The sequence below is a fragment of the Thermothielavioides terrestris genome, chromosome 5, assembly GCF_000226115.1.
Source record: "Thermothielavioides terrestris NRRL 8126 chromosome 5, complete sequence".
Classification (NCBI taxonomy): Eukaryota; Fungi; Ascomycota; class Sordariomycetes; order Sordariales; family Chaetomiaceae; genus Thermothielavioides; species Thermothielavioides terrestris.
Genome location: NC_016461.1, coordinates 2,918,590 through 2,940,582, shown reverse-complemented (window position 1 = coordinate 2,940,582; position 21,993 = coordinate 2,918,590). Strand labels below are relative to the sequence as shown.

General features: G+C 57.2%; 10 protein-coding genes across 10 annotated transcripts; 6 read left to right on the top strand and 4 right to left on the bottom strand.

The window, feature by feature from the left end:
- Positions 1–443: 443 nt before the first annotated feature.
- On the top strand, positions 444–1,377 carry THITE_2092129 (uncharacterized protein; the record flags this gene model as incomplete). Its single annotated transcript, XM_003656916.1, has 5 exons — positions 444–481; positions 516–586; positions 907–1,030; positions 1,103–1,208; positions 1,318–1,377. 5 exons carry the CDS (start codon positions 444–446, stop codon positions 1,375–1,377), a joined length of 399 nt encoding a protein of 132 aa, XP_003656964.1.
- A 3-nt stretch (positions 1,378–1,380) lies between these two features.
- THITE_2132082 (uncharacterized protein) lies at positions 1,381–3,658 on the top strand (the record flags this gene model as incomplete). The annotated part of the gene is made up of 6 exons (XM_003656915.1): positions 1,381–1,538; positions 2,134–2,472; positions 2,529–2,893; positions 2,968–3,303; positions 3,477–3,520; positions 3,632–3,658. The coding sequence occupies 6 exons, from the start codon at positions 1,381–1,383 to the stop codon at positions 3,656–3,658; spliced, it is 1,269 nt and encodes a 422-aa protein (XP_003656963.1).
- A 124-nt stretch (positions 3,659–3,782) lies between these two features.
- On the bottom strand, positions 3,783–5,136 carry THITE_2092127 (uncharacterized protein; the record flags this gene model as incomplete). The annotated part of the gene is made up of 2 exons (XM_003656914.1): positions 3,783–4,005; positions 4,874–5,136. 2 exons carry the CDS (start codon positions 5,134–5,136, stop codon positions 3,783–3,785), a joined length of 486 nt encoding a protein of 161 aa, XP_003656962.1.
- A 554-nt stretch (positions 5,137–5,690) lies between these two features.
- THITE_2122265 (uncharacterized protein) lies at positions 5,691–7,470 on the bottom strand. The gene has a single exon (XM_003656913.1). It carries the CDS (start codon positions 7,292–7,294, stop codon positions 5,873–5,875), a length of 1,422 nt encoding a protein of 473 aa, XP_003656961.1. The 5' UTR covers positions 7,295–7,470; the 3' UTR covers positions 5,691–5,872.
- Positions 7,471–8,399: 929 nt separating this feature from the next.
- On the top strand, positions 8,400–8,952 carry THITE_156816 (uncharacterized protein; the record flags this gene model as incomplete). The annotated part of the gene is made up of 2 exons (XM_003656912.1): positions 8,400–8,826; positions 8,885–8,952. The coding sequence occupies 2 exons, from the start codon at positions 8,400–8,402 to the stop codon at positions 8,950–8,952; spliced, it is 495 nt and encodes a 164-aa protein (XP_003656960.1).
- Positions 8,953–10,162: 1,210 nt separating this feature from the next.
- THITE_2171393 (uncharacterized protein) lies at positions 10,163–11,634 on the bottom strand. The gene has a single exon (XM_003656911.1). It carries the CDS (start codon positions 11,312–11,314, stop codon positions 10,430–10,432), a length of 885 nt encoding a protein of 294 aa, XP_003656959.1. The 5' UTR covers positions 11,315–11,634; the 3' UTR covers positions 10,163–10,429.
- A 1,714-nt stretch (positions 11,635–13,348) lies between these two features.
- THITE_2055676 (uncharacterized protein) lies at positions 13,349–14,309 on the top strand (the record flags this gene model as incomplete). Its single annotated transcript, XM_003656910.1, has 2 exons — positions 13,349–13,677; positions 13,844–14,309. The coding sequence occupies 2 exons, from the start codon at positions 13,349–13,351 to the stop codon at positions 14,307–14,309; spliced, it is 795 nt and encodes a 264-aa protein (XP_003656958.1).
- A 155-nt stretch (positions 14,310–14,464) lies between these two features.
- THITE_2122261 (uncharacterized protein) lies at positions 14,465–16,405 on the bottom strand. Its single transcript, XM_003656909.1, has 2 exons — positions 15,987–16,405; positions 14,465–15,917 (listed from the first exon to the last, which is right to left on the bottom strand). The coding sequence occupies exons 1-2, from the start codon at positions 16,134–16,136 to the stop codon at positions 14,583–14,585; spliced, it is 1,485 nt and encodes a 494-aa protein (XP_003656957.1). The 5' UTR covers positions 16,137–16,405; the 3' UTR covers positions 14,465–14,582.
- Positions 16,406–16,435: 30 nt separating this feature from the next.
- THITE_2122258 (uncharacterized protein) lies at positions 16,436–18,314 on the top strand. The gene is made up of 3 exons (XM_003656908.1): positions 16,436–16,801; positions 16,858–16,958; positions 17,017–18,314. Exons 1-3 carry the CDS (start codon positions 16,693–16,695, stop codon positions 18,115–18,117), a joined length of 1,311 nt encoding a protein of 436 aa, XP_003656956.1. The 5' UTR covers positions 16,436–16,692; the 3' UTR covers positions 18,118–18,314.
- A 1,732-nt stretch (positions 18,315–20,046) lies between these two features.
- THITE_2029285 (uncharacterized protein) lies at positions 20,047–20,972 on the top strand (the record flags this gene model as incomplete). The annotated part of the gene is made up of 3 exons (XM_003656907.1): positions 20,047–20,495; positions 20,572–20,640; positions 20,711–20,972. Coding segments are annotated over 3 exons (780 nt in total), but the record flags the coding sequence as incomplete, so codon positions are not given.
- Between the last annotated feature and the right edge of the window lie 1,021 nt (positions 20,973–21,993).

Genomic DNA, 21,993 nt, shown 5'->3' with positions numbered 1-21,993 from the left:
CTGTGGATTTGGATGTCTTCTTATTGGCAGCGCGCTCCTCGACACTAGTCGATAATAGTGCCGGCTATGTTTGTCTTGGCAAAAACCAGTCCGTCCACTTCTGCCAGTTTTTACTTAGCGCCGTTTCCATTGCTCACTCCCGTCAAGAAGCTGCGTCATTCGACTCTTAGGCCTTCTGTCGGCCCGAGTTACTCGCATTAGAGACGCTCCTCAAGAGACGCTCGTCACCTCTCGGTGGCTGTGCCGTGTCAAACTCGGTCCCCTTGACCCGAATATGCTGCCCAATGGTATTGTAGCGAAGGGAGAAAGTCGTGGAGGTGCCGTCAACTTAGACCTTACCGACCTGGTACCAGACATGTAGTGTGGTTACCGCGGACATGCATGGCCGAGACCCAAGAAAACGCAGCCCAGAATTTCCAGTTCAATCAATTGATTCCTTCAGGATGGCACCTGCCAAATGGGGCTGTTTGTGGTTCGAGAAGTGGGCAGCTTCACGAGGTTGACTGACCGGGCAGGCTGCAGCATGTCACCGCCCAGCTGCACACCGGCACGACGGCCCAACAACCGAACCGCCCCCATGTCAATTGTTGGTTTTCTCGGGGCGCGGCGTGCATGATAACGTCAGCTGGCTAGGCTACATCCGGGCATGTATGGCATGAGCCACGTTGCATTAAGTGTAGCGGACGTGCGGCTGACACACGTTCCGTACATGTGCGGATTCTGTTCCCGAATGGGGTGTTGGGGGCTGCAAGGTTGACTGAGTCGCCAGTGGCCTGCCTACCTTACCTCCTGTGTAGGTACGGTAGGTGGCTTTGACGTGTTGGCTGTCTAGGTAGTCGACTTCAAACCTCAGCTTTATCCGCGAAGACCGAAAACATCTCAGCAATTGCAACCCCGACAACATAGGCAAAGAAGAAGGAAACGAGACGAACGGGCATGTCCCCTCGCCGCCAGGCGCGAGCGTTGCCGATGATTTCATACTACGGATAGAGCCAATACCGATGTGGCGGCTAGCGATCATCTTCGCCTGGTACGGGGCCCCTCTTTGCTCGAATCCAAACAGAACCTCTCATCAAGCTGACTTCCAAAACTCCCATGGCAGCATCGGCATGGGCCTGCTCCTGTCCGTCATGGATACCACCATAGTTGCCACAATGCTGTACGATTTCGGGCGAGGCATAAGAGCACAAAATGACCAATCCTCAAGGGTGTGCTATTCTCATCGCCCGGCTCGCTGACGCCCTCGGGCGTCGGCCCGTGATACTCGGGTCGTTCGTTCTGTTCCTAGCCGCCTCCATTGCTTGTGCCGTTTCCAAGAACATAAGCCAGCTCATCGGCTTCCGGGCGCTGCAAGGCGGGGGCGGCGCCGGGCTCTAATCGATGTCTATGATCGTCTATCCCGAGATCTGCCCGGCCTCTCTCGTTCCCATGATCTCCGCCTTGGTGGGCCTCATCGTTGCTGTTGCCGGTGTCTGTGGCCCCATCATCGGGGGCCTGTTCACCAGCTATACGACTTGGCGGTGGGCTTTTGGACTGAAGTAAGCTGCCCTAGATTGCTCTTCTCTTTTTTCTCCTCTTTTCCTATCCCCCTACACCTCCCTCTTTCCCACTCTTCACTTCTCCGTCTCTCGTTTTTTTTTTTTTTTTCTCTCTCTTTTTTTCCCTCTTTTTTTCTCTTTCTTCCCCTCTTTTCTCTCGCTTTTTTCTCTTTTTCTTATCTTTTTACTTACTCTCCTTTTTTTCTCTCTATCTTCTCTTATATTTTCTCTTTTTTCTCTCTTTTTTTTTCTCTTTTTTCTCTCTCTTTTTCTTTCTCTTTTTCTTTCTCTTTTTCTTTCTCTTTTTTCCTTTTATTTTTTCTCTCTCTTTTTCCTCTTTTTTTCCTCTCTTTTTTCCTTTCATTTTTCCTCTGTTTTTCCTCTTATTGATCACTTTTTTTCCTTTCTTTTCTTCCTCTCTTTTTTTCCTCTCTTTTTTTCCTCTCCTTTTTTCTATTACTTTCTATATCTCTCTGTCTTTTGTCTCTCTCTTCTGTCTCCCTTTCTGTGTCTTACTCTCCCTTATTCTCTCTTTTCTGTTCTTTTCTTTTTCTCTCCCCTCCTGATGATTAATAATAACTGACCATTTCCAAAGCGGCCCTTGCTCGTTTATACCGGCCCTGGTTTTGGTTTTTGCCTGGCCTCGGAACCTCCAGACCTATGCAAAACTGCCCTTCTCAGCCATCGACTACGCTGGCTCGGTGCTCTTTCTTTGCGGGACTGTCCTGCTGGTTTTCATCATAAACCAGGTCTCGGTTAGGGCGTACGATTGGGACAGCGGTCCCACAATCACCGTGCTAGTGATTGCTGGTCTCTCCTGGATTGCGCTAGTCTTGTGGCAGCGATTCATATCCCACCACCCACGGTTCCGCCGCCTCCGCTCGCCGTTTCCTTACAGAATACTCACTAGCAGGGTTATGATGTGCGCTATACTGTATGACCAACCCCCCAGACAAAGCAGTGTTTGCAGTTGGTACTAACGCTGTGTAGTTGTACAATATGTACCGGCTTCGTGATGATGCTTACCATTGTCCATGTGCCGTTCCGGGCTGAGATTGCCAACTTGTACGACGCAGTCAAGTCCGGGATCTTGCTTCTCCCTCTGATGGGAAGCATGGCTGTTGGCTCCGCGTTGGGAGGTGCCGCCTCGACCAAGCGTAACAACACGTGGTGGACTCTGGTCATATCTGGCATTCTGATGCTCGTCGGGAGCGCACTTCTCTCAACTCTGACAGACACTAGCTCCCCCGAGCCGAAAGAGTGGGGCTTCCAGGTAATTCTCGGCCTCGGCCTGGGCCTGAATCTCTCTACCGCGACGTTCATCACTTCGATGTCCGTTGAGTTTGAAGATCACGGTGAGCCTTCATTTGCTTGCAGGGTTGGGAAGTGACTTCCCGGGACCGCCTTGCTAATCATACTCGTCGACCAGCCGTCGGACAAGGCCTGATAGCTCAGATGCTGGTTTTCGGCGGCAGCTTGGGCGTGGCTTCCAGTTTCATTGTTCTGAATAATACGATCCAAGACAGACTCACGAACGTTCTGTCGCCCACGCAGCTTCGGGACTTTTGCACGTCACCCACCGCCATCTACAGCTTTGTGTCTCTGCAGCAGCTAGAAGTCAGGGAGGTGTATATAGACACCTTCAATGCAAACATGCGGGTGTGTATCGGCATCTCTCCTGTATCAATTGTGGCGGTCCTCTGCTCGTTTCAGCGAAACCCGCCGACCCTCAAAAGCCGTCTGGCCGATCTCGCCGAAGTCGGGTGTATGCCAGGTCCACAACTGGTGAGGAATTGCGGAGGGTGCAGCCAAATAGAACTTGAGGCTCATTCGCTGCTTTTGGCTGCTGACTAGTAATTGCCGTGGTTGAAACGAGTTTCTTTTCGTAAAAGTCAACACTTCCAACAAGGCTAGAAGACACTCTACGTGTTTTGACAGATTCTGTGGCCGGAACGAGGATCAACTCACCAGGGAGCAAAATAGTGTGTGGTGAGTGGTGCCCACAATGGACCCAGTCCCTCCTTCTCTGCACCTAGACCACTGCCTTCCCCTCCTCCCAGCATCCACCACATCCTCCTTACTGCATCCCACAGATAGATGCCAGTCACACAGATACATAGAGGAGTCAGAGTTTGGCGACATGTCGTTGTGGTCACTTGGTATAGTCCGGAAAGCCGGGCGTTAGGCGGCACGGTCCGGAAAGGTCGTCTTGAAAAAAAGGAAAGAACAAAAACAAGACTTAAGTTACATGGCCCCGGCCCCCACGTTCAGCCGCACCACGTGGCCGGTCTCCTCTATCCGGCGGTAGATGTGCTGCAGGAAAGGAGCCGATATGTGGGCGATTTGCCCGTTGCCCTTGTCAACTCTGAAGGTCGGCTCCTTCTGCCGGCCTGCGCCGCCGCCGCCCCTGCTACCACCGCCACTACCCCGACTACCGCCGCCACGGCCCCAGCCGCAGCTGCTGCCTCTGCCACCCCTGCCGCCGCCACGACCTATTCAGCGCCCGGCACGCTATTACCGCCCGGCCCCTCGATGTTGACGTTGCCGACAACAACCAATGTATACCTCTGTTGTATAAGGAGTACGTTAAGACGGTGCAGGTCTTTAGTAATCCTAGGACTGGGGAACGGGAAAGACGTGCCTATAACGACAATAATAACGTTGTTCTTTTGGCCCTAGAATGAGTCGACTGTAGCCAAGTCGCCCTACGTTCATTTTAGCAACCTAGAGAACAAAGTTGTTATAGGTAAGAGGCGGAGATAGCTTCGATATACTATGTCGGCTAGCGTACTATACTACGGCAAGCCGCGTAGCCGACTAATGAGGGCTACTGCAGCCATTGCCAGCTACTATAACATTTAAGCGTTGTAGAAAGGTTATCTTATATCAGAGACAATATACCGTTGGCGGCGTAAGGCGATAGGATAGTGATCTTTTTCGGATCGACATCCTCCTATACAAACTCCATTGCGAACCTTAAGGCTACTTCGACCTACTGCTATGACCTTTTCGAGCTAGTACGCTAGTCGACCTCGACCTCGACGCCTTTGCATTGTATGAAGATGGGTAGTAGCTTATAAAGACTGCGATAGGCGAGCGCCGTGCTATACTATCACCGTCTCCACTAGGCGACCGGCTCGAAACTGTAGCAGGTCGACGGCATACGAGTCTATGTAAGCGAACCGGACCTCGCTATAGAAGTACTCGGCGACCTAGTCGAATAGGCCGTCCGCTATCCGTAGCTGGGTACGGAGCCGGTACACCGGTAAACCGCTCACCTATAGGAAGATGAGCGCCAAGATCTTGCTGTCCTCGGCTAGGCGGTTGTAAAGAACCCCGCCTCTTCGTTCGAGGCTTGGTTCGCCGGCAGCGGGAAGCGGAGGTTGATCCCGATATAGGGGTTGGAGTCCTGGTACCGGGCCGAAATCACCCGCACTTGGATACCCTGGGGAGCTCTGGCAGGGTTCCCGCCAAGGGTTCCGATAAGGGGCGTGCCAGTGTAGTGGACCAGCACGCAGTCTTTGAAGAAGACCGGGATGGATGGCTGGGCTGAGGCGGTTGGGGCTCCAGCCCGCTGGTTGGCACCTGTGGAACTCATTTTGAAGTCTGTATCCGTGTAGTCAGTGTCAAGGTGCTGGGAAAGAGTGCGAAAAGACAGGGAAGAGACGGCACCGTACCGAGGGAGCTGTGGAAACGATAGAGTCGTTTCGAAACAAGATCGTCTCAACCGAGAACGATCTGAATGCTCGAGATCGTCTCAACTGAGAACGATCCGAACGAGGTCGAAACACCACGGCGAAAGAGGGAAGAAAAGTCGGATTGCCCCTGCTGACCGCGACAGCGCGAAAGCAGCTGACATTCGCTTGAGGGAAAAAAAAAGAAAAAGAAAAAGAAAAGAAAAGAAAAGAAAAGAAAAAGAAAAAGAAAGGAAAAAAAAATATCGCGCCAGTGCTGCTGCTTCTGTTCTCTTGTTGTTGTGGTTGTTGCTGCTGCTGTGGCTGCCGTGGTGGAAGAAAGCCCAAACGACGAAGTGCCTGTGTCTATCCTAAATTCATGGAGGTACCCAACGACGACTGTCTGCCTCCGTAAGTCTGAAGCAAAGCCGCGCGGTAATTTACAGAGAAACTGGCACTGTATGATTGGGGCCTCTCTACCAATTGCTCCTTGTTCGAAAAAATGTGGAGGATTAGCCAGAGTCAATGAAGCGGACCTGGAAGCATAGCTTCACTCCTACAGTGCATAAACTATGTATCTGTAACCACTGTCACGAAGCTTCATCTTTAAGCTTCGCTTCAAATAGCAACTAAAGAACCGACATGACCATTCTTGGTTCATCACCTCGCCAACCTTTCCCGGCTCAAGTTGACGGCGACGTCAGCCGTGGCACCGTCTATCCAGTCGTTCATCATGACCACAAGCTGATCAAGCTCACACGTCCTCAGGACGTTGTCCCTACACCAAGGCAGCGTCTTCGAGTCACAGATCCCTTTCGTCGCCAACAGACAGCTTGTCGTCGCGCTTGCTTCGAGAACCGAATACACTACCGCCTTGGGGATGTTGGACGCCGTCGCCTGGCATTGGATATTGACAAACGCCTTTCCGCGCTGATTGTCCGGCGTCAGCACCCTCGGCAGCGCCGCGACGATGCTGTCGCCCGTCACTGTGGCGTTCCCCTCGTCCGAGTACGTTGAGAGGCTGTCCACGCCGTCCAGCATGATCAGCCGCTTCCTCTCGCGCCGCAGCTGTGCGATGCTGGCACGCTTCATATCGTCCAGGTTCCCGACGACCAGCTCACCGTGCGCCTGCCGCAGCGCCTCGTCGAGATACTGCCTCTTCTCCTCGTCCGACGGCCGGGCGCACGCATCGGGCACGCCATCAAACCGCAGCTGCACCATGACGATTTCGGCCGGGTGGGCACGGAGGAAGGTGACGACGTCGCGCAGGAACGCGTCGTACGCCATGCCCGGGATCGCGCCGTGCTGGAAGTACAGCCGGTCGGGCAGCGCGCCGGACGAACGCACTGCGCTGTGTAAATGGGCGGGGCGGAACTCGAAGTAGCGCGCCCCGATCTGCAGCATGGTCGCCAGGCTGTCTTTCTGCGTGATGGCAAGACTGAAGATTATATTGGGCGCGATCAGCGCGATCGCGTCGCCCGACAGCTTGTCCGCGAGCTGCGTGAGCACAGGGCTGTTGCCGACGAGCGTGCCGACGACGGCGCCGCCGACGCGCCGCAGCACCGCGTCGGTGCTCTCCATGCTGTTCATGCCCACGTCGTGGGCCGCGGGCAGCACGAGACGCGTGAACGGCTTGTTTTCCAGGTCGGAGCCCGGCGGCGCCACGCTGCCGATCCAGGAGGCGTAGTTGGGCGCGATCGTGATGTAGCACTGGTGCTGCTTCGGCAGCAGGTCGTGTCCCGATCCGGCCTCGTAGAAGCCGTATGAGACGATGAAGTCGTTGTTGTGGAGGATGGAGGGCGTGTTGGCGATGGACTCCATGGTCCCGCCGCTGGCGTTGCCCGTTATTGCATTTACCGAAATCCATTGTTCCGTGATCTGGTTGCCATGCTGGTACACCTTGAAGGTGAACCGGCCCCGCTTGTCCAAGAAGCTCTCGATGGCATGCGACTCGACCTCCATGTCGACGTTGGAGAAGCGGTTGAGCTCATTGACGATGATCGTTTGCCCGGGCACCGACAGCTCAATCGAGCACCCGGGCACTGCAATGTAAGTGTACACGCGGACTCCTTTGCTGGGCATTCTGGCCGTGTCTACCGGTTTGTTCTCGCTCGGGGTTGGTGTTCTGTTCTGCGGACGGGCTCGTCTACCGCGTTCAAGCGCCGTGGTGTAGACGCCGAGAATGCGGGGGTTGTCAAGGGTGGTCGACGGTTTGCTTCACGGGCCGAAACGGACATATTCGGCGCATAGTCGGCGCCAATGACCGCCGCAGCGCGCGGGATCTGCTTGGCGTCGCCAATCGTCAGGCTCCATTGCTGATGGTGTGGAGAGCTGACAGTGCCGGCCCAGTCCCTGTGCTGCAAGCCCAGCATCCCATCACCAAAGATGTCACGAGTGAGGCACAGTGGGATCATTTCTGCGGCCTCCTGTCCTGCACTATGCTGTGCTGGGGTTTGCCGAGGGTTGGCGTGCCAGACGCTTGACTCGAGGGTGTGGATCTGTGGCATCAGGGGCTCAGGGGTAATGGATCAAATCAGAGATCAACTAGATTTACTGAACGACAAGATTGAACTGAGCTTCCAAGCGTTCATTTTGTCTTCCAAATCATGTCCTGGTTATTAGGGCTCTTGAGTGCATAAAATACACAGCCTCGAAGCCCATTGGCTGGAACTTGCCTGCTTTTGGGCTGTGAGAGCATCAACTGCGAAGCCAGTCCTTCGTCTTCTTGCACTGTCCAAACCGCACGACTGACTGGTGGACTGGTGTAGGGCAGAGAGTGCATGAAGCCATCATGGACGAAAGGGCCTCACTGGACACAGGCAGTCGCCAAGCAAGCCCCAACAACTGAAACGGGCGCGCGTGGCCCCCAGGCACCCAGTTACACCGAGACAAAGACTGTTTTCCACCGAACTTTGCCGCAGCTCTGCGCATGCCACGCGCTTAAGGTGTTTTCAACACACAGCGCTTGGGTACAAAGAAGGACCTTGAAACTTTTTCCAACCTCCGTCGTTGTCTTGCGCGTTCGATTCTTGACGATACGCTCTAGAGTATTTATGATGGACAATCCCAGCCAGGTACGGTGCGGTTGCCCACAAATTTCAGGTATTTGCGGTGTTTCGGCTACGATGCTTCAATGTCTTTCATCTCGCACGGGACAGGCGCCTGACAACTTGCTATACAGGTGCACATGGCGTCGCACGAGGTTGCTGATCCACCCGTTGCCGCGGCCGCTATCGCCTTCCCCAACAGCGGGCAAAAGGGATCAGATTCCACAATGCCAGCGTCTCACCAACTCTTCCCATCCTCGCGCTTACCCCTCGCCAACGACCTACAAAGTGTGCCTCGCAACCCCGCTGTCCTTCCGCCGTTGCATGTGAACGAGAGCCAGCGTCTACCGAGCATCCAGAAAGGCCCCTCTCAACAACCTAGCCGCATCCCTCTATTACACCCCACGCCAATCAACCACTACCACGGCTGCAGCCCCAGATTCCACCGCCGTTCGATCACCCCCAAGCGGCGGCTGCAGCACATGAACGCCCTGGCACGACTCGAGTCCGGCAAGCACATATTGAATCCTCCAAGCGAGAACAACAGCACCTACGGCGACGATAGCAGTAGGCGCCCAGCCAGTGCCGTGGCGAGGTCCGGCAGCGACCACTGTGGCCCGAGCAGTGCGAAGGGACCACTTCCTGTCCATCGGCATCGGCAGGGCCTCAAGTGGGGAAACCAGAATCAGCTGAGTGACGAACTGGTGCTGCGCGGACTTCATCGCGGGTTTCGTGTGCTTTGGCACCGAGGCCGGTGAAAGGGTATCGGTGCTGTGGTCTGGTTGCAGAGCCGAGGTGGTTGAGGTGCAGACCGTTCGAGTTGGATAGTCAGACTTGTGGGGAAGGGCACGTCGAAGCTGAAAGATGGAAAAAACGAGGTGATGTAAGAAGGAACTGACAGCAACGGGTTTCCTGCTGTGCGTTGACGGTGCTTTGTATGGTTCATGTACTGCTTTATGAGGATGGGCGGATACAAGGTTTGAAACTTCTCTCTCTCTCTCTCTCTCCCTCTCTCTCTCCCTCCCTCTCTCTTTCTCTCTTTTTGGGTATGAAAACTGAACTGGTAGAAAGGAAAAGGAATAGAACCCTCAGTACGCCCTGGATTTGGATGTGCTATTCAGAGAACAGGAATATACCAGCTCCGACAACAGGAATGTGACAAACCCTGAGATGGAGCAAAACAGTATGCTATCTCGTACTTCCTCGTACATCGGCGGCTAGCCCGTGGATACTCTCACGGGCGCAGAGGATGAAGGTTGAGGCAAATGGATTCCCACTAGAAATGTCGAAATCTCCCCAAGTCTCTCAACCACAGAAGGCAAGGCATGAAACTCTCTCTGATCGACTTCGTTCTATAATGGACCTTGAGAGTCTGTTGGCGTCTGTGGTCTACGTGGACCCCAAGGGCCACCAATCCCACGATAGCGGACAGGTAAATATTGCGTCACGACATCTGGACGCTTCCGATGTAGGACGGCAGCAAGGAACCACGGCAACTTAATTTGCTTCTCTGGACGGGCCGCAACATCATGTGGCACCGTCGAGAAGCGCCTGTCCTGGAAAGCTACTGCCCTATTGCCCCGCCCCGCGTGTTGTGAAACCTCATGGTCCCGTTTTTAGGCTGTTGCGTGAGATGGCCTGCAAGACGCAATGTGGCAATCATCTCGACTAGACCGTTGTCCTGACACCCCATTGGTTTTCCCCGCACGCAATCTCCCGGACACAGCCTGCGAGGGGTGGTTTCGCATTGATGACACACCACATCCCTCGAGTTGTACAAAACAGGACGTTCGGCTTCCCAGGGAGACGGCAACGGGTGGAAAGCTTGGTGATCGACAGCAGCACCAGGGTAGGGACCGTTTGTCTCCCTAAGTCGTTCGGCGGGCCAGTGATGGAGACGTGATTTGCAGCAAGGGACAAGAAGCATGGACGTTCATTAATTATGTACTGCGACCAGTGTACCCGCGAGCAGGCAGATCAATGGATGATGCTCGCTCGAATCACCAGCAATATGATGTGCAACAGAACCGTGTGGATATGATGGACAAAAAGATGCAACCGAAATACACACCAACAGAAAACAAGAAAATCAGGGGACCCGTATCAGGCGCCGATGTACTCGGCAAAGGCACCATCTGTGATGTAGAAGGAGAAAAAATCCGACCCGTCCTCAACCAGAGTAGCCAACCTGGACCTCAATGACGACACTACCAGGCACAATGTTGAGCCCAACGCCATCCACCGCCTCCATGCCCTTGACATAGGCGTTGGTCGCTTGGCCGCCAGGGAGAATCGTCGAGTCGACACCGCCGTGAGACATGCGGCAGCCCGGAACAGGGAGGTTGTAGGCTTGAGCGACCAGCGCAGAGCAATCGGCGCCAGACCAGCCGCCGTTGCTCTTGTCTCCAAAGTTGAACTCGCCCCACACGCCGGCATATTGGCCGTTCTCTTGCACCACGGGGACCTCGTTGGGCGCCCAGGCGCAGACGCCCTGCGTGTTCTCGTCGGCCACCACCGTCTTGGTCTCGCCGGGCGCGAGGCTGAAAATGAGCTGCTGCTGACCCGCCACCTTGAACATGCCAGTGAGCTTGCCGTCCGCGCCGATCTTGTTGCCGCAGACCACCTGGTACGTCTCGGACGCGACGTTGGTGAACTTCTGGACGTATTTGTACTTATCGGCAATGCTGTTGGAGACAGTCATGATGTTGGAGTTCCAGGGGCAGCCGTCCGAGGTGCCCGTGTTGCCCGTGTACATGACCTGCTCGTAGGTGACGCGCTTCGCCTTGCTGGCGCTGCTGCCGCAGAAAGCAACGTAGGAGTTTGACTGGCTGGCTCCGGACGCGGCAGTGGCGGCAGCAGCCGCGGCAGAGGTCGTGGTGGGCTGTGGCGCGTGGGAGGTGGTGGTCGGCTTGGGAATGGGCTTGACGTGAACATTTTTGACGTAGGAAGGGGTGTCGCGCTTCGCGTGCGCGCTGCGGTGCAGATGGGCGTGTCCCGATGGGTGCGCGGCGGCGCCGAGGACGCCGGCAAGAAGGATGAACGGCGTGAGCTGCATCGTGAAGGTCGTCGGATAGCAGCGCTGAGCTGTTTGCAGGTCTTTTGTCTATCCGGAATTCGTGTTTTTTTTCGTGGGAAAAGGTCAGATGTCCGTCGAAGGACTCGTGCACCAGTGCAGCTGCAGAGGGTTGCAACGGTGGATGCGTCTGTCTTCGGTTATCGCAAGCGCTTGACAAGTTGAGCGATGCCTGCAATTGATGCTTGCAATCGCTGGGGTGATCGAGGGAGCGTCGTCTCGTTGCGGGGTGTTAAAGGAGTGAACCGAGATGCAAGACCTCGAAGAGAACGAGCGGAAGCGCCGAAAATGCGACTGTTGCTGGAAGGTTGCGAGAGGAAAGGAGAGCAACTGGGGAGATGAAGACTGAAAAGCGGCTAGGGCAGCGACCTGGCAGGGGTCTGAAATGAAGCGGAACCCAAATGATCCGCCCAATGCTTGGCCCCTGGCCCAGACCAACGATCTCGAAGGGCTTGCTTCCACTTGACTGGCTGCTCCGATTTACCGCAAAACAAGGCTTGCGCAGGTCCCGGTCCAATGTCATTGGCTGCCGGTTTGGTGTCACCTCAACCATGCTTCCGGCCAATCTGGATCCTTGCCCTGCTCCAACGTGTCCCTGGTGCGCTGGTGCCACGAGCTCTGCCGCTTCCCCATCTCCTTCACTGGAACCGGCCTGCAACAAACTTATGAATCACCTCTAAGCAAGACATTCTGTGGCAACCAGATTTGCTGGTACCTGCGTCTACAGAGGAGCGAGCGGAACCGTGCTCGATGCCGTGCCCTGTCCCACCTACGACCGTTCAGGGCGAATACAATACAATGCTTGTTTGTTTGTTAGTTTGGTTCTTAACCCCACTTTTTGACAGGGGGCTACAGCCAACCAAAGTCGGCCTTTTGACCCGCCTGTTCCGTTCTCTAGCCTCATCACTCTCCAGACTCCAAGATCAAGTGAGGCACGTTCGAGTATACCTAGTGAAGCAGTGGATTGAACGCAATTTTCCTATCTAGCTAACTAGCCAGGTACCGAAGGAAGCTACGTTACTGGCAGAAGCTGCAGTGCCCTTGACTTTCTATTGCGGTTAGTCTCTTCTATACCAAGACGGCTAGGTAGGTACCTGTGATTTAGAGCCCCTGTCGTGATCCACCATAAGTACCAAGCTAACGAACAAACAAGGGGGGCATTGTACGAAATTGGCCAGCATCTGCGTTGATATACTGTGTATGACACTGTGCTTACTACGGTACAGGTATGGTCCGATACTGCGTACTCTGCGGCCATGGCCGTTTGTTTCATCAAACGCCAACGTCCTAGCCGCTTTCAGTGTCTTAGCTCGAGGTCCAACCAATTCCTGTGTCAGCTGCCGACTTTCCAGCTTTGCAGGAAAGTGTTTGTTGTATGCTGCTATTCTCGTCCGATGCTATTGCGGCGGAGCTTGGACTCCTGTCGATGTTAGTGTACGCTACAGAACATGTACCCACATACACGCCTCGGAACAAGGCTGCCTGTGCGACAAGTGATTTGCTGAACCGGAATAGTTACCTTTGCAGATTGACCAGGAAGGGAGGGTCTGGAACCTGCGTCCAGAATGCAGTGGAAGAAAAGCATCTGTTTTCGGCTCTTTCTTCGCTTCACCTGAGACTTGGACTCGGGAAGTTGCCCCACAGCCTACGAATCAGTGGGTACAGAATTGCGTGGCCCAAGCTCTGTGGCCCCGCAGTTCGTTTTCTTTTTTTTGTCGGTTCCAAGTCTGGCCCGTGGCACAAACGCGATTTGGGACCAGGGCATTGGCCAACAGCGGTGGTGTTGAGGCAACCGTTTCGCTCCATCACCGGACTGACTGTGCACCAACTGGATTGGGAAACCGGAAGATATCCAACACCATCATCCCGCGGCAAGCTCCGGGCAGATCCCAAACGGTAACGGCTGATCGAAGCAACGAGCCGGGCGATCTGCGGGCCCTGCGCGTTCCCAACGCATCCATCACCCAGCCGCGCTGGTTCGATCACCTCACAGCTCTTTCCCACTTCTTGCCCATCATGCCGCTCGACACATCAACATACAATCTCGCCCTGCTCCGCGTCGACGGGCGGCGATGGAACGAGCTGCGGCGCGTCCACGCCCAGATCCGCACGCAGGCGGCCGCCGACGGCTCCAGCTACCTTGAGATGGGCCACACCAAGGTGATGTGCGTGGTGACCGGTCCTAGCGAGCCCGGTCCGCGCCGCGGCGGCATTGGAGGCGGTGGAGCCGGGGGTGGCGGAAGCGGCGCGGGGGGCGGGCAGTCGAAGGAGGCCGAAGTCGTCGTGAGCATCGTAATTGCCGGTTTCAGCTCCGTGGACCGCAAGCGGCGGGGCAGAGGGGACAAGTAAGTACCTTCCCACGCCGCTCGGCGGTCATCACCTCCACCAGCACAAGACGACCGTGCCACACGCAACACCCCGCCACGGTTCACTAACGGCGCACTGCGCTCTCCCCGCACCCAGACGCACCCTCGAGATGCAATCCACAGTCGCCAGCGCGCTCGCGGCGAGCCTGCACACGCACCTGTTCCCGCACAGCCAAATCACCGTGTCGCTGCACGTGCTGTCGCAGGACGGCTCGCTGCTGGCGGCGCTGATCAACGCGGCGACGCTGGCGTGCGTCGACGCGGGGATCCCCATGACCGACTACGTGGCCGCGTGCACGGCCGGGTCGACGTCGACGTACGCGGCCAACGACGAGGGCGCGGACCCGCTGCTGGACCTGAACCACCAGGAGGAGCAGGAGCTGCCCGGGCTGACGGTGGCGACGCTGGGCGCCAGCGACCGCGTGGCGGTGCTGGTGTGCGAGAGCCGAGTGCAGGTGAGCCGGCTGGAGGGCATGCTCGCCGTCGGCGTGGACGGGTGCAAGCAGGTGCGGGAGATTCTGGACCGGGTGGTGCGGGAGAAGGGCCGCCGGATGATACAGGAGGGGACGGTGGAGAAGGGGGTTGGGCTAAACGACATGGACATCGACTGACTAGTCCCTGTGTCCTGTCGTTGGAATGGAAGTTGCATCGAACCTGCAGGACGAGATGTTGCCCGCTGTAACGCGTGCCGGCTCCCAGGTAAGAATACCCTTCTTTCTTACACTCTCAACAACCAGAGCGACCTACACTACACAGCGGGCTTATTTATGCTTCAGTTATGCCGGCATGACACCTAAAATCACGGAACAATAAATGCATACTCCGTACATCGCTAAGAAGCCAACCAAAACCCCATACCAAGTCAAGGCCGCCCTGCCGATCACCTAAAGCTCGTCGTGCGCAGTCTCGTATTCCGCGGTGGGTTCAGCGGCCTGGGTTGACGCGTCCTCGGTGGAGTCGCTCGCCGGCTCGCCGCTCGCCTCGGGAGTGACCGGGGTCGCCTCCTCGCTCTTGTTACCGTCTTCGGTAGCGTCGGGCGTAGGCTCAGACGATGCCTCTGGCGCGGCCGCCGACGCGGATTCCTCCACCGAACTGGCCACAATGCCCTCGGGCAGCTTCTTCTTCACGCCCTCGCTCATCCGGATCGCGTCGATCCAGCTCTCGATGCTCTCGTGCCCGAAGTCGGCCGCGTCGTAGTGCCGCCACCAGCCGCGCCGGGCGTTGATGGCGACGATCTCGACGTCGCCGCTCAGGTCGAGCGCCTTCAGCAGCGAGGCGGCGCCCTCGTTGCTCTTGGGAACCTCGTAGAAGGGAAACAGGTGGCGCTTGCTCTGGGCATGCTTGAAGGCCAGATCGGCGAGGCTCGTGAGCGCCTTCTTGGCCGTCTCGTCCTCGCTCGAGGAGACGAAGGCCAGCACGCAGGTGTGAGACTTCTCAGTCAAGCACTCCTTAATCAACTTCTCCGGCGAGTTGATGGTGGGGATCGGCAGGGCCGTTTCCACGATGACGGGGGCTTCTTGCGTCGCGGTCTTCGTCTCGGACTCAGAGGACGAGGCCTTCTTTTCCGACGCTTTGCTCTCCTTCTTCTCCTTGGCCTTGCCGTTATCAGCCTTAGCTGGGCAGTCGGGATTCGGTTGGCCGGCCTGCGACAGGAACTTGACAATGGCGTCCTTCTTCATCTCCCCATCGTAGACAATCCCCGGCGCATCACCGCCTGGGAGGAGCACCAGACTCGGGAACTTGTCAATGCCGAACGTCTCCACGGTCTTCGCCTCCTTGTTCCGCGCCTGGCCAATGGTGATCACATCAGAGAAATCGATGGCAATGCTCTTGAGCAGCGCCGATGTGGTGCCCTTCTCCGTGAAGAGAATTGCCTTGGCCGTCTCGTTCTTGTCGCTCAGGAACTTGTCCAGCGACTTGTCTTCGATCTTGACGACATAGTTATTGATCTGCTGCACAACCGCCTCGACGATGGCGCTTGCAGTGCGCTGGCCCTGGTAGTCCTGCACGGTGGGCTTGCCTCCACCCTTCTTTGGCCGCACTATCTTCAGAGTTGGGAAGCCCTGGACGCCCATGGACCCGCAAAAGGGCTTATTCGCGTCATCGTCGCAGTTGACGGCGGCTACCTTGGCCAGGCCCTCCAGGTTTTTCGCCACCTTCTCGTAAGCGGGCTTGAGGTTTTGACAGTGACCGCACCAAGGAGCATAGAATTCGACAATCTGGAGGCACGGAAGTCAGCAGGATCGGGAAGGTCAGCCACCAGCACGCAGCGGCCAGTTGGGACATACAGAGGTGTAGTTGCTCTTGGCAATCAATCTATCGTAGTCCTTCGCATCCACCTGCAGCACCGGCGACTTCTTGGTGTAGAGGCCTGCCTGGGCGCCCGGGAGCGCACACAGCAGAGCCGCGGCCACGGCGCAGATGGTGGGGTGATGCATGACGCCGACTTCGAGGGCGGTGGGAGGGGCCAGCAGCTTCAGCGGGGGCTCTGGACGTGGACGGGCACAGAATCGGGGGAACCTCAAGGGCGCCAATTCATCGAATTGACAGGCAAATGCCCATCAGGCACATAAATCCCAGATGTCGCTTGACCAGCTCCGTGGTGAAGGAATCCAAGATTCCAGGCTGGCACATTTCCATCTTCGGCAAAAGAACACATTTCCAATGCGGTTCGGTACCCCCAGGCGCGCGCCACTTCCAAAGTGAGTTGAGAATCTGGTGGAATCAGAGAGCTCAAGCCGCAAAGTGGCCACAGCTCCAAGGGCCCCTCGTGAATGCTCTGTGGGATAACTTGCTCCACTACCTAACTTCGCTGCCCACGACGAGTGACGCCAGCTGCAACTCCTTGAGGTCCGGACAACACCTATCCAACCTCCCCGAGGCAGCAGGCAGCAGCGTCAGATATTCGCGGAACACCACCCATTTTCCACTTTCTTGCCAGAGCCGTCCCTCACACATCCATAAGCGCACTATCGTTCGCATCAGTCTCTTGCCATGGCCGACTCCGTCCCTGCGGCCCTGAGACAGGCCGACGTCAACATCTGGAAGTGCGCCACGAAGGCGGCGCAGCTCCGGACGGTCAAGCCCATCATGGCATATTGGTGTATGCCACGCGCGGATCTTGCAGCGCATGACGGGATTCTGACTGCCACATTACAGGCGACTATTGGGCCGTGAATCAGATCCTGGCCAAGCAGCTGCACACCTCCGATCAGGACATCCTGGCCTACACGACAGCCTCGGTCGAGAAGTTGGAGCAGGTCCGCATCTTTCATCCGAGCCAAGTGTTTGCGCCGCGCTGACTGGGCGCTGCGACAGACCAAGTCCGACTATGCGAACGAAGACGCCGTTACAGACGATGCGGCCGGGCAAGCATACGTTGAGCAGTTCGCGCAGGAAACGCTCGATCGAGCCGAGCGGGCCGTGAGGGCAAACCGAGTCACGCAGTATGTCTGTAGGTCTCTTGTGATGCTTGGGGAGCCTACGCTGACGGGGGTTCCGGGCGTCAGGCAAACCGCGACAACGTTTGATGCGGCAGCGACTTTCTTCCACGTCGCCAACATCTGGGGGCCTGTCGATCAGGAGACGCAGCAGAAGATCAAGTACGCAAAATGGAATGCGGCGCGGATTATCAAGGCGATAAAAGAGGGCAAGGACCCGAACGAGTCAAATCCGAAGCACGAGCAGCCCGCGCCGGGGGAGTTGGATCCGCACGACCCAGCCGTTCAGAGCTTGGGCGGCGCGCCGTCGACCACGATCTCCAGGCGAGCCACGGTGGAAGACGTCCCTGATGTAGACCTGGCTAGGGATGCCGCCGGCGTCTCGCTGCCGCAAAATCCCGTTTCGGCCGGGCCCTCGCCGGTCTCCGACGGCGGGCTCCAGCTCCCCGGCGTTCCCACGGATCTCGGTCAGCCCGCGGAGCCCGGGCATTTCTCTTCAGAGCCGACCTTGCCCCCACCGCCCCAACAGCTTAATCAATTTCAGGCGCCGCCTGATCTTCCGCCACCACCAACTGGCTGGACGCCGTCGCAGCCGAGCCCGACGACCAGCTCCCCGCCGGCCTCATGGTCACACACCGCCGCGAACCCGCCGCCTGGGCCCGGGTTTCACCACCAACCCCCAGCTCCGCCGACAGCGCCCTCAACCTTCTCCACGAACGCCCCGCCCACTGCTGCTGTGGCGTCACCGCCAGTCAACCCGCCAACCGATACCCCTGGCATCAACATGGCTCCGACAGCGACCACTGCGGGGCCGACAGCACCACCTCCCTTGTCTGGAACGTTTACGACCAACGAGGCGGCGATGGTCGAGGCGCAGAAGCATGCAAAATGGGCCATTTCCGCGCTCAACTTTGAGGACGTGCCCACCGCGGTGAGGGAGCTGCGCAGAGCGCTGGACCTGTTACAAAACACACGGTGAACGGTGATACGAGATAGGTAATGACAATGAATAATTTTTATGGGACGCCAGCGTGGGGGTGTTCGAATGACACCTGCTGTCTCAAGAAATACGTTTCTCAGGGTCCCGTTGTTCCCAAAGCCAGGTTTTGTCCGTCCTACCACCAGCCTCAATCATCGGCAGGTTGGTTCCCCGGCACTGTCTCACAGCGTCTCGCGTGCCCGCAGCACCGACCCGTCCGGTACCACAACAGCAACGACCTTCCCTCGCCCTTCTCCACTTGCAGCTGTCCGAACCATCCTGGATCCACTACCATCCTTTCAAAGAGCTGAAGGGCAACTGCCCCAAATCCCAGTGCCAACGACGGCCGCTGAGTTCTGGCGCAGCGAGTTCGGACCGAATGGCCTGCTGGGTTCATTGGGCCCTGCTGCACGCCGCACCTGTTGTGGATACCAGTGGCCGAATCAACCGGCTCCGCGGCAATCGGACCTCATGCACTCCTTGGCTTCTTGGGGTAGATGGAGGTTGTCGTACATGCGGCCGGGTGGATATTTGACTTATCCTAATCCGATTCGCGATCACCGGCTTCCGGGTGGGCGGCTTCAGCCGCACAGTGTTTCCCAGCATGTCGGGAAGATGATGTGGGCTTCGGGTCCAGCCACGGGACGTGGGAACGGTGGGGGGTCCCGATCCCGGGCGAGATTGCATTCGGTGCTGGGCTGGTAAGCTTATATTATACAGAGTCCGCTGTTGCTGGGCAAAGAGTAAGAAGGAATTTATCTCGGGAAAGAAAGCGACAGCCAGAACCTGCAACTTGGGACGCCTGCTGCTGCATCTGTTTGAAAGATCGAGTCACACGAATTGTTCCCAGCGCCAGAGACGTCTGAATCCGAACCAGGTTCGCCCTAGTCATCACAAGCCGGGTAAGCTGAAGACCAAAACACGGCAGCCCAGGGGCCAGCCATTGCTGACTTCTCCTCGCTTCCTCCAGCTTCAGCCCTAGCCTCAGAGCCAGCCCACCAAGACGTGGACCCGATCAAGGATGGACAGCGAAGAGGGCAACTACACATACAGCAGCTCGCCGTCGAGTTCAGCAAGTGTTGCGAACGCCGACTGGCGGACGCGTGTCTACACGCCGCTGCCTGCTCCATCGGCGGGAGGCAGCAGCGGAACGAGGGATGGATCTTGCCGAGATAAGCGATGAGGCTCTCAGGGGCAGCTTCAGAAGGAGGCCCGTTCTACGGCGAAGCATGGACTGGTAGATTTGACCCTGTTTGGCACCGGTGATCTGCTGGCTGTAAGGTGGCTGTTTATTTACTCTCTGTTTGAGCTGCGAAAAAGGCTGGGGCATGGATCACGCTAGCAGACGTGTGAACGATGGTGATCTAAAGTTTAGGAAAAGGGAAGGCAGGAGAAGAGAAGCAAACGGCATTAATGGATGTCAACAACAGAGAGTCTCTGAATGACCCATGAGGCGCTAGTTTTTGTCCCCCGAGTCTATACGAAGCCGTTCCCTGAGCTTGGTGACTTGTTGTGCCTCACAACAAGACTCAACCCAGAGCCAGAACTGGCAGCTGCCAACCCGGTGCCTGCCATGATCACCACCACACACTACCTATTGCTGTCTTCCGTGTGATCTAGGACCTGGAACAGAGAGCTGGGGGCCCCACAGAACAGAGATGAACTGGGCCGCACAACTCGGTTGTGATCAAATGACCTGCTCCAAAACTTAACCTACTCTCGGTCACTCGGTCACTCATTCGCATCTTTCTCTCTCCAACCTCTCAACAATCGCGAATTCCACTCCACCTTCACTTTCCATCTGCCTCTCGCACTTCTCTTCTCGTTTAGCATCCATCAACGCGAAACGACATCATACCTGCTGCGTGTCAACCGATGTTTTCCACGATGATGTCGTCGCTCATCGCGGCGGCCGGGGTCGCCCTGGTCCTGCTTTTTGGCGGAGCAGGCGGCCACATGGTCATGAACAAGCCGACTCCGTACAACTTCGACATTCAGCCGCTGCTGCAAGTCGACCCCCTCAGCGGCGGCCTCTACCCGTTCCCTTGCCACAACCAGTATGGCTTCACCACGCGTACCCCGGTCGAGGCTGGCGGTGCCACGCTCGTCAACTTCACCGGCGGCGCTCAGCACGGCGGTGGTTCGTGCCAGTTCAGCATCACCTACGACGAGCCGGTCAACGGCGGCAATTGGAACAAGTCGGCCTCGTTCAAGACCATCTACAGCATCATCGGCGGCTGCCCTGCCGTGTTCACGGATGAGTCTCGCAACCTTCCGCTTGCGGCCATGGACAACAACAAGCGCGCTGATAGCAAGCATTGCGGCAACGATAGCGGTATCGATTGCATCCGCCAGTTCATGGTCCCCATCCCCAAGTTGTGAGTAATTGATTAATCCATCGTCGTTTCGTTCGACACCACAAGCGTCATGCCGCTGACAACAGCGAAACAACAGCCTCAAGAATGGCCCTGCGACCTTCGCCTGGACGTGGTTCAACAAGCTGGGCAACAAGGAGATGTACATGTGAGTTTCGATTCGAAGTCCCTGTGTCTCTCTCTCAAAAAAGAACCCCAGCCTGACACTCTCGTCGCAGGAACTGTGCTCCCATCAACATCACCGGAGGCACTGGAGACGAAAAGCTGATCGCCGAGCTGCCTGACATTTTCATCGCCAACTACCCGAGCGATCCCGAGGTACCCAACTGCATCACCGGCACAAGTGCCGATAAGGTTGTTCTCAACTTCCCCAAGCCAGGCCGGTATGGTCGTGTTCTGGAGCACCCCCTCGAGCCAGCGACGAAGCCCTCCGGCTACTGCAGTCAGATCCCGCCCGCCTCGTCGATCCCGAGCTTTGAGCACACATACTCTCCAGCCACAACCGCATCGCCAGCCACATTTCCTCTTGGCCACGCGCCCCCCGCAGGCAGCGTGACCTCGGTCACCGGTAGTCTCCCGATCCCGGGCTGGTCCTCAAATATCACAGACGAGCGCCATACCGCGACGCCCGCCACCACCCTTGCCACCGTCACCGTGACCGTTGGGGGCTGCATGCCGTCGCAGACGTATGCGAAGCGCAAGGCGAGCCCGGCTTCGACTACCCGCTCCCCGCCGACGGATGGCCCCCCCACGTCGCTGACGCCCACCCTCACCATATCGGGCAGCACCGACCTTCCGCCGGCGACCACCACCACTGCGCCCATCGGCGAGCAGCCTGTCACCCGTTACGGCAGCCTGGCTTCGACCACCCGCTCCCCGCCGACGGATGGCCCCCCCAGGTCGCTGACCCCTACTCTCACCTTGTCGGGCAGCACCGACCTCCCGCCGGTGTCGACCACGCGGGTGCCGATCGGGCCGCAGCCGATCGACACCTCGTCTACTACGGCCGCTGCTCCTCCGTCGGACGTGCCCTACGGTATCCGCCAGGACAAGCCTGCCCCAGCTGGTGCCGCCGGCGCCGCTGCTGCTACGGCGGCTGGCGAGGCGGGACAGACATTTGGCATGGCGAAGGTGTGGAAGCGCAGGGGTGCCAGGGGCCCGCAGCTGGTTCGTGAGGATGAGCATGGCGTGCCCTGGATTCCCCTGGATGAGGAGTAAGGCTAGATATGGACGGGAGCGTGGCCAACCCGTGGGGTTGTACAGGGCCACGGAGGTTCGCGAGGCATCCCGTACGTAGGCGTACATAGGTAGCCTCAGAGAATGGGATATTGAGTCCGTAACGGTATGCTGTCGAGTGTTTGAGTGTTTGACTTGCGCCAACAGAAAGAAATGAAGGCCCTCCATGCTCGAAGAAATACGGGTAAGTAGCTCCGCAGGACCATGCCATCCCCCAAGCAGATATGGTGCAGTATTTCGCAACGCCCCAAAACCTCGTCGCCAT